General features: G+C 46.2%; 1 protein-coding gene across 11 annotated transcripts in view; it reads right to left on the reverse strand.

Annotated features, from left to right (window-relative positions):
* Positions 1-10,557, reverse strand: part of DNAH9 (dynein axonemal heavy chain 9) — a 324,423-nt gene that overhangs the window by 201,382 nt on the left and 112,484 nt on the right. For all 11 annotated transcript variants that reach the window (XR_006890674.1, XM_046676357.1, XM_046676358.1 and 8 more), the window contains 2 exons: positions 4,356-4,513; positions 1,716-1,854 (listed from right to left, as the gene is read on the reverse strand). Coding sequence is in view for 10 of the 11 variants with exons in the window: in XM_046676357.1 (XP_046532313.1) it covers positions 1,716-1,854; positions 4,356-4,513 (297 nt within the window). In the remaining variant the exon portion in view is untranslated. The remainder of the gene's footprint in view (positions 1-1,715; positions 1,855-4,355; positions 4,514-10,557) is intronic.

Raw genomic sequence — 10,557 nt, forward strand, 5'->3', positions numbered from 1 at the left:
GGGTAAGTGGTGCAGCGTGAGGTTCAGAGTGCAGAGTCTGAACTCAGACAGACCTAGGTTCAAGTCCCAGCTCTGCTACTTGCTTCACAGCAGATTGTTGTTTAATTAGAGCTGTGATACATGCCACAAAGGGCAATTCAGTGTGCAGTGAAGACGGTGGCTATGGCGGCGATGCCTGAAATTGAGTGTCTTCCCTCCCCTGAACGTGTGGACATCCTTTTCCTTCTGACCTGGACTGCACTTCTTTTTCATCTGTGCTTGACTGAATTCTACTCCCTCAGGTCTTCTTTAATATTGTTTGCTCAGCGAGTCTGATCCTTAGCCTGGGTACAGCCATCATGTCCTTTGTCTTCATTGCACAATGAAGTCAAAGAAGACCAGCGTAGGTGCAGCACAGCACAATATGAAGAGGACTATGAACCAAGTGGTGGAAGGAGGCAGGAGATAGACTCCCACAGTCTTTCACAGAGAGTGTTAAGGATATCAGTCTTTATCCCAAGAGGAGTGAGGAGCATTTTTAAATGATCGCTCTAGCTAGTGGCTAAAGAATGGAGTAGAGGAACCAGAGTAGAGGTGGAGAAACTAGTCAGAGAGGGGGTTCCAATAGTTTAAGCAAGAGATATGGGTGCTTGGAACCAAAGTGGTAGCAGCAAGTATGGAAAGCAAATGAGCTGTAGCTGAGAAATATCCAGAGGGTAGAATGAAGAACAGTTCCTTAATGATTAGATGGAAGGCTGAGGAAGAAGAAAGTGTCACGGATAACTCCCAGGCTTCCAGAATTAACGAGTGAGTAAATGGTTCTGCGTACTGAAGCAAAGAACGTAGGAGAAGTGGGCTTGGGGTGGGGCCTGGCATGAAGATGAGCTTTAGAAGCTGAGCTGAAGGAACATTTTAGATACTCAAGGGGAGCATGGGTGTAGACTACTGAATACACAGGATTAGAGTTCAAAGGAGAGGTCTGGGATAGAGTCCTGAAAGTAAGTCACTGGCCTGGAAGTAAAGAGTGGTAGAGAACCTAGAGAGAGGATACAATGAGAAAGGGGCCTGGGGAGTATGAAGAAACAGGAGAGGGTTTTTAAAACCTGTCTTCAACAGATTTCGCAGGGCTGAGAGAACCCGTATCATGGCAGCAGAGGTGATCCAAGTAAGAGAACCCCAAAGGGAAGAGAAATTCATTGGAAACAGCCTAGGGTAGCTGGATTGGCTGTCCTTGCCCCCAAAGAAATTCTTCATCCAAGGCATAAACCTTGGAGATTCTCAGCCATGTTTTAAGGTGCTATTCCTGTGAGGGAACTGCCCTAGGCAGAAGCCACATTTAAGGACAAGTAGCAATGACATGCAAGGGGCTCCTTAATGCCTATCTCTCTCCCCAACCCTGTCCCTATCTCATGTCCCTTCAGGTAAAGACCATTCCCTCTAAGAGTTCTCGTTAGCTGTGGCAGGGTTTCTAATGGTATACCGCTGATCTATGAGGTGTTGCTAAATATTCTATTAAAAAACAGAGTTCTCTGGTCAAATAATTTTTTTTAAATGCTAGGCTATAAAAGAGGACACAAATCTTTATTGTAGAAGTGCTCAGCGCTTCAATACGTTTATGGTCACAGGGGCTTTCTGTAAGAAAGCTCTAATGGATTTCCCTAATACCTTAGCCCCAGAGCCCATCCAGAGCCGGGGTAATCACACAATTGGTCGTCCAGTCTAACTAAGGAGTGTACCTGTTTGGAGAGAAGCTCTTTGCACAGCTGGTAAAGGGTAATAAACTTTCTGGCTAACAACCGGGCTTCGATGAATCCTTCCGCCACCAGCATGATTTCACAGATCAACTCGAAGTCTGGAACGACCATTGCACAAGGCCTGTGTACAGGGAGAAAGAGGGGTGAGGCAGTTTCCCAACCACACAGTCGAAGGGGAGCTTGTCAGCAAGAGACACTGGCTGAGATCACGGACAGAGGCATCTGTGAGTGTAAAACTTAGACCTCAGCAATGATTTCATCTAAGGCTTTCAAAATTTAAAGATGACCTAACTAAAGACAAAGGAAGTGAGCTCTCCCACCCAAGGGGATACGTGGTGTTAGCAGACAGGGGCAGAGCTGGGGCTACAACTCAAGTCTTGTCACTTGAGTCCAGTGCGCCTTGCACAAAGCACAGATTAGTAAAGCAAGTTGTCTAGAACACATTAGAGGCTAAGGGAGAGGAATTGAGTCTCTTTTGGTGTCTACAAGAAATGGAGAATCTCTCTATTCCTCCTCCTCAAGACTTGTATCTTCCCAAGCCTAGCTGTTCAGGGCTTTTTCTGCACTTACTCGCAAACCAATGTAAATATCTAACGCTGAGGTCTAAAGTAGATGCCTAACCCATCTTTTCACGAAATGGCATATATGAGAATATAGAAGGGGATTTATGTCTAGATGTAAGGACTTACTGTGATTTTTTCCTCTGGTTCTAGAAACATATGATTTTAAGATTAACTTATTAGGTATGTAATAGGAGCCTAAGGTTGTTACATTTCTTTAATGGCATTTTCCCTACACTGATACAAAATTTTCAGAAACATTTCATTCAAGTATGTTTTTCCTTTAAATTATTTTACATTACATTCAAATTCAAAGAAGCAACCAAATATTAGATTCTCATAGTTATTGTGCAACCTGAAATAAGGTGAAAAATGCATTTGTACAATAGAATGCAATGTGGCCATGAAAAATAATGCTGTAGAAGAAAAACCATTTAATGACATGAGAAAAAATTAACTAATGAAGGCAGGATACTAAACTAAATAGGGTCTGATCCCAAGTTTGAAAAAGGAATACCCTGCCCACACACTATTGGAGAGAAGAATGCCAAGTGGTCACATTGACTATGTCTGGATGACAGGACTGGGATGGGGAGAAGCAGAGAGTCCGGAGGCAGACTGCCTGGGTTCAAACTCAGCCCTGCAGCTTTCTATTGGGCTACTAGCTAACCCTAGTAACTTGGGTTACTACCCTAGGCAATTTGCTGACTCCATCTGTTTTCTCACTGTACAAGGTGGATTCCAACAGTATCCACCTCATATGATTTTTGCGAGAATTAAATGTAAAACTAGATATTTGTATTTATTGTTTTATAAATGTTTTTCTCCTCCCATTTTTTTCCCCATGGATATATGTTCCCTTTAAATTTAGGGAAAAAAATGTAAAGAATAATTCTTATCAGGGTGATAACCCGCCTCCATTATCATTTGTAACATAAGGTTTATTTAATAAACATTTTGTGTAAACAAATAGAAAACAATACAGTATTCTGTGGCCCCAGATTACACTACCTGTTGACATTCCAACAAGCTCTTGGTTAAAGTGAGGACCTGACTGAAGGAGGAGACACCCACACCACTCCCGTGATACAGGAATTTGCCGTCCTGGAGCAGTTTAACAGTGAGGAACGTAAGGACACAGGGAGCTTTCCAGTGGTCTCCTAGGCTTTCATGTCCCCAGACAGAGAGCACTGGGTCTCTTGGTCTGGAGACGAGACCAACAGCTTTGTCATAGCTCCCACAGTCTATCTCCCTGAAGCAACAGTTCAGTAGGCAGAAAATCAGAAGCCAGGAGGCATCTTTCAGCGTTCCCCTTGTTGGGCTGACTTCTCTTTCCAGAGACTCCAGCCCCTTGCTAGGAAATGCATTTGTGTTTTCTTGTCAAAATGAAGATGATTTGAAAGCATGGCAATATCCACCAGTGGCAAAGGTAAAATAAAGGAGGTGCCCTCAAGCATCGCTACTAGAAAGGTAATTTGGCATCACTCTTTTTAGAGAGCAATTTGACAACATGCATCAAGAGCCTTAAAAATGTTCCTCCCTGTTAACTCAGTGATTGCACTTCTGGGAAGCTGGCCAAAAAAAAATAATCATGCATACAGAAAAAAAGACTTATGTACACAGATGTGTATTACAGCATTATGCATAAATGTATCTTAAACGTTAGAAACAGTCTTAATATTTAACTATGGGGGACTAGTTAATTACACTGTGGACTATACACTTGATACAATAAAATGCAGTCACCAAATGAGATTTATTGAGAATATCTTACAAAAGAAGAAACTATGCTGATAGGATTATGATAGACTATGAAATGAAAAAACAAACAAAACAGTGTGTAGACCACAAATGTAGACTATAAACGTGTGACTTTAAAATATGCATAAACGAAGAACAATTAAGCAAAAAATAATTTTACTGGTGATGGCATTACAGGTGGCTTTTTCAAATCTACTTTTCCGTAAGTTCCAAGTTTCCTCTAACATATATGTCATACACATTCAGAAGAAATACAAGAAACTTCTCTATGGGCCGTCACAAGGAGCAGAGCTAAGCTCACCTGAACAGAGCCTTGAGGTTCTCAGGCAGCTCCGTGCGGCCCGCGTAGCCTGGGTTCATGGTGATGAAGATTCCCACAGAAGGATTCAGGCTGATCTCCTCCCCAAGGAAGTTGAACCGCTGCTTCTTATCTCGAATTGCATCTTGAATGCTTTTTACCTGGCAAACAAGTCAGTGGAAAATACCTCCAGTGCCTTTCACTGGTGGGGTGGTAGCCACGGCCGGGGAGAGCTCATGGTTCCACACAACACAAACACTTCTTCTGTGGCCCCTTTCCCTGAAGGACATGCACAGTGACTGCACCCAGACCTTTTACGGCTGGGCACTGGGTGCACGTATAAAAGCAGTCTGGCTGTTCATGGCCATATTTATAACACGGTGGCTAAGAGGTTGGGAGCGAACACCAAACAGGTGTTTAACTCTCTCTGAACGTTGGTTCCTTCTGTAGTAACAGTTAAAAATGTATGGGCACTGACCACATACTGGACACTGTTCTGAGCACTTTTTATGTATTAACTCATTTGGGCCTCACCACCATCCTTTGAGGGGGCACTTGAATGCCATCATCCCCACTTTTTCTACAATGAAATGGAAGCCCTAAGAGGCGGAGTGCTTTGCCCAAAGTTACACAGCTACTAAGCGGTGGAGCCCAGGCAAATGGAATCTGGAGCCCGGGCTCTCAGGCACTGCATGATGGAGAGAACATCAGCCCCTCTCTCCCGGGCTTCTTCTGAGGATTAAATGAAAGAAGGTCGGTAAAAAGCTTCACATACAGAAAATGCTTAAAATAGCAGCTAACATGGAGATCGTTAATGTGACATCATCATGGCAGTTGTGGCCTCAGTCTTGGTTTAACCCCTCATAGCCGCCCCCAGACTACACCTCTAGAACAGACTGTGTCAGCACAGGCGACCCTGTTCGGGAGGAGTCTCTCGTCCATGGAGGAGGGAAAAGAGCCACAGTGGCAAAGGCAGGCTGGGGCTGGACCCCGGGGTTATTGGTGCCTTTTCAAAGAGATGAGACTTTTTCTTAAATGTGGTCAACTGCAGTTTGACCTGGTCAGATCTACGTTCTAGATCAGTGTTGTAGGTGGGAGGAGAGACAGAAATGAAAGTCACCCATTTATTTTCACACCTGGTGCTTTGGAAAGATATACAAAAATGATCAACAGCAGAAGGAGGGAAGACAAAAAGGGGTCCACTTGTTTGGGCGGCCCGCAGAATGCCTCTGGGTATTTCCCGCCTCTCGGGGTTCTTGAAAGAAAGCCTGAAAGCTGGGGCCAGCACAAGGTTAGAATGAGCCCCAAGCATGCCGGCGATGTTCTGGGTGTTTAGAACAGCCAGGGATTCCATGGAGATGGGGCTGCGGGGGGCTGGAGGGGCTGTGTAAGAGAGAGAAAGAGAGACAGCTGGAACATACATGAGAGAGAGAGACAGAGAGACAGCTGGACGATGTACCAGAGAGTGAGATATAGAGAGACAGAGACAGCTGGAGCATATATGAGAAAGGCAGAAGACAGCTGGACCATAAACAAGAGAGAGACAGAGCGACAGAGAGAGGCAGACACAGAGAACTGAAGCATTTAGGAGAGAGACACAAAGACAGAGACACAGAGAGAGAGAGGCTGCTGGACCAAAAGTAAGAGAGGGGCAGAGACAGAGAAGAGAGGCAGCTGGACCGCAGACCACCGGGCAGGCCTCTCTCCAGTGCCTGGCAGGGCAGTGCTGGCCAGACTGCATGCCGGTTCTACCATTAGGATTCATCTCCTTTCCCAGAGTGCAGCTCTAATGACTGAATGCATTTGAGCTTGCAGCAATTAGTTTGAGACGGAAACTTCTTCCTACATGCAGAATAGCAATACCATTCTGGCAGGTGGTCTCCAGCACCCAGCATGCTGGTCAGACAGCGCCAGCTCTGCTGCTTCCCAGGCACTCATAGCACAGCTCGGCCACGGAGCCCCTCACCACCCTTGTCGCCCTGCAGGTTATGTGTGTCAGAGAGGCTGTGTTCTCCCCTTCGGCCCCAGTCTTCTCATCTATAAAATACACGAGCTCTCACCTTGCTATGGGGTGGTGAGGGGGGTTCAATTACCATTTACAAATTGCTCTGTTACCTCTGGGTGAAGGCTAGGGCGAGAGCCCAGGCCCCCTTCTGCTGTTCGTTCTGACTCAGCATTCCCTCCTGCAACATCAAGGACCAGAAACCTCAGGCTCAGCGAGAATTTCTGATGCGCCGTAGGATTGGCGGCATCTGTGCTTTTGTGTAAAATTCTATAAGGGGCCCTTGAGGGAGAGTGTTGAACAGACGCGAGGATGCAGTTAACATGGCAGCATCAGCGCTAATAACGGGTGCTGGTAGCCTGGGTTGGACAGGGCAGGAGCCCGCCTGCCTGGCATTTCCTCACCACCTTCACAGCAACTGAGGTCCATGGAACAAGACATTAGAGTGTAACCATGGTCGGTGTCCAGGAGGTCCTGACACAGTCCAGGGCCTGGAAAAGTCCAGGAGTCCTTCAGTATGCCAGTGGGAGAAGCAGGTGGACTGGGGTCGTGTGGATTAAACTGCAAGGTGCACACACAGGCGGGCACAGACTGATACCTAAGGCTGCCACACTCCTCGCTCATGGGGGTTTGTTTCTCCACTAAAGACTCACCGTTTGGGGATATTTTAAAGCCACAAGGAATAACAACAAAATAATAACTGACATTTATTGAGCACTTGATAAGTACCAGGCACTATTCTGAGTATTTTGCATGAATTATCCCATTCAGTCCTCTCAACAGCTGTATGAAATGAGTAGATTTTTGGAAGAGGAAACTGAGGCAGAAGGCAGTTAAGACGGTCGATTGCAGTTAGTTAAGATGTTGCCCTTAGGGGAGGCGAGCGGAGGGATGTGTGGGAACTCTCTATACTGTTTTTGCAAGTTTCCTGTAAATCTAAAACTGGTTCAAAATAAAAAGTTAAAAGAAAAAGGGAAACTTGCCAGATGTCTAACAGTTGCTAAGTGGGGCAACGCGAGTTAAAAACCAGGCAATCTGGTGCCAAAGCACTTACTTTTAGCCACTTCCCCAAACCACCTGCTGCCAAAGGAGCGCTGTGCCAGCCACTCACAGCTCCTCATCAAATGTATACACTCCCAGAGTGATTTGTTTTGCTCTGAAAATAATCACATTTGTTATAATTGAGAGACACTGGTTTCCACGAAATAAGAAAAGGTGCTTTTGCTGCCCATTAAAGAAAACCAACAAAAATGGAAAGCTATGTTGAAACCAGTGTTCTCAGCGGGAGGTGATTTTGCACCTGCTCTCCTCAGGGGACACGACAATGTCTGGAGACATTCTTGTCGTCACAACTAGGGAGGAGGTTGTGCTGGCATTTAGCGGGCAGAGGCCAGGGGTGCTGCTCCACGCCTCACAACACGCAGGGCCGATGCTCGCAAGAAGGAATTATCAAGCCCCAGGCATCAATGGTGCCAAAGGTGAGGAAACCATGACCTGGACCAAACATTTTCCCAGTAAGGAAATTAGGGCCAAGAAGATATAAGTGACTTGTCCACCATCCCCCAGCTTGTATCCCTGGGTCCCACCAAATTCCCACGCAGATTCTTAGCCTCATCTCAGATTGGCCAAATCAGAAATTCTGGGAGTGGGACCAACAAGGCGAGGTTTAACAAGCCCTCCAGGTGATCCTGATGCAGGCTAAAGTTCAAGAACCACTGGGGTCCAGTCAATGCCTGGATTTCTACTCCTGCCTGCTCTGCCCAGTTGTCCCCAATCAAAGCTGCAGACTGACCCTCTCCCCCTCTCCGGTGAGCCTGAGTCCTCTGTTCCCCTCTGCCCACTTGCTGTGGAGAGGACCTGCCCCTGCAGCCACTGACCTGGATCAGCCCGGCTCGATCTTGTCGGTCTTAATGTAAACCCAAGCTCCATGGTCCTCAGGGATGTTCTCCCTGCTTGATAGTCTCCCTCTCAGCTCTGGTTCTCAAAGTTTGACTAACAGTGGAACCACATAGAGGTTTTTTAAAAAACCCCAACGCCCATGTCCTGCCTAGACCAATGAAATCAGAATCTATGGGGGTGGAGACTTTGCATTTGTGCATTACTACATTTCAGAATTGCCCGGGTAATTCTAATGTGCAGCCATGGTTGAGAATTCTGTGCCAGAGCAGCACACCTCCAGCTTCGTGGTGCATACGAATCACTGGGGATCTTGTGAAAACGCAGATTCTGTAGGAGCAGGGCTTGGGTGGATCTGAGAGCCTGCATTTCTAACAAGTTTCCAGGGGATGCTGACGCTGCTGGTCCACAGGTTGAGTAGCATGGAGCTAGATGGCACCACTCGAATGTCCACTCTTCAGGACACCTTGTAGCCAATTAAGCATCCTTGTCACTGGATGACAGCCCTATACCAATTTCATGACCCACCGCTGCCCCTCGATTTCTCTTTCCAGCCTCTGCAGCCTTTAATTGCACCTCTCTGGTGGAACTCACTTTCTGCTTTATCTTGTAGACATATGTATAGGTTTTATTTCTCTATATCACAGGCCAGCCCTGATTTCAAATGATCAGTCCTGTTATCTGCACAAGCAGTGTGTTCTCGTCTGATGTTCGCGGTTTGACTGGACATCTTAAGAGTGATATATTTTTCGTTAAAGGCTAGAAGTTGGTGAGTACAGAAGGTTCTGCCTCTATATCCTCCCATCCAGGCCAGGGCTTTGCGTCGAAGTATTAAAAAAAAAAAAAATCACACTCTCCCTGCAGGTGATACGTTTTAAGGAGCTCATTGGCTAGCTCTGTGCTAAACGAGTACTCTCAGCCTTTCTCCATACTTCTCCACCTTGCCCCTTTCATTCCAGGCAGGTGGCCCATTCTGTGGTCCCCTGTGGTCATGCTCTTTTCCAGCCTCTGCCCCCAAATGCCATGTGTTATTAAAATCCTGCCCGGCTCACTCCAAGCTTCTCCTGCAATGGCAGATTAGAGTCTGCTGCCTTCAGAAGTGCAAGCCACTCATCACTTTTTACAGTTTTTTATATTTCTGTGTTTTCACCTTAGACCTTAAGCTCCTCTATAAAGCGTGTTACATGGGAAGCTCCTGTGGCTCTGAGACTCTAGCATTTGTTCAGTGCCTTGAGTACCTGGAGCGCTAATGTGGTGGGCTCCCAAGTCCTTGCTAACTGATCTGCTGCTTCTAGCTATTTCCTGCCCCGGCCCAGCCCACTGTTGGTGCCTATACTGTAGGGAAGGGAAGGAAGTGGCAGGAACACCTGGCTAGGGAGTGTGGAGGTGGACAAAGGGCTGGAGGTACAGGGTGGTGGAGTGTCCCCGGTGGTACGTGTCCCTGGGCCCAGATAACCCAAGGCTTAGTGAGCCAATTGCAACAGTAATGGAAAAAATTTTTAAAAAGTAATATCTTATATATGTAAAAAATAGCAGAGTAATTTCTCTTGGAACTGCCACACTTTTCCCTAATTGGATATGCAATTCCACTTGACCAATCTGACAGAGACATGAAAATACCCACCTGCAAGAAGACTGAAGCATACTCACTTTTGGAGAAGTTACTGGGAAGAGGAGCACAGACAGGCAAAGAGGGGGGAGGAGGAAAGGCAGACGAGGGGAGAGGAGGATGGGGGAGAAGAAGTGTCACAGCTGGTGTGGCTTCTGAACCAATATGCCAGCCTCGATTACCTTGTCAATAATTAAGTGCAATTTTCTCCTTGGATGGGTACATGATTTTAAATGTTACCAGCTCAGATTTTGCCCAGGCTGTTTTTTGACCACCTTCTTGAGAATATCTTCTATGGGTATGTTCTTAGACTGGAGTAGGAAAGCATCAGGGAATTCCAGGTTAAATTTATTTAATTCCAGAAGCAAAGGAAACTGATCTTGGAGAACCCATTACTGACCTTGTGTTGGGCAATTTCAAAATAAGGCAAATTCACAGTGTCTATCTATTATGCATTGGGGACAACGGCTGTTGGGCACTGCTTCATCTGTTAGGACACTATTTATTTTAGTGAGATAGCTGAGGGTGAGCTAAGAAGGAGAGAAGTGTGTAGAGGAGACAGGCGTGACAAGGATGTGGATCCTCCTTCCCTGCCCTGTGTGTGTACGCATTTCCTGCAATGTTCAGATAATAACGATAGTAATCATCATCACCACCACCATCATCATCACCACCAACACCATCACCACCATCATCAT

The sequence above is a fragment of the Equus quagga genome, chromosome 11 (assembly GCF_021613505.1).
Source record: "Equus quagga isolate Etosha38 chromosome 11, UCLA_HA_Equagga_1.0, whole genome shotgun sequence".
Classification (NCBI taxonomy): Eukaryota; Metazoa; Chordata; class Mammalia; order Perissodactyla; family Equidae; genus Equus; species Equus quagga.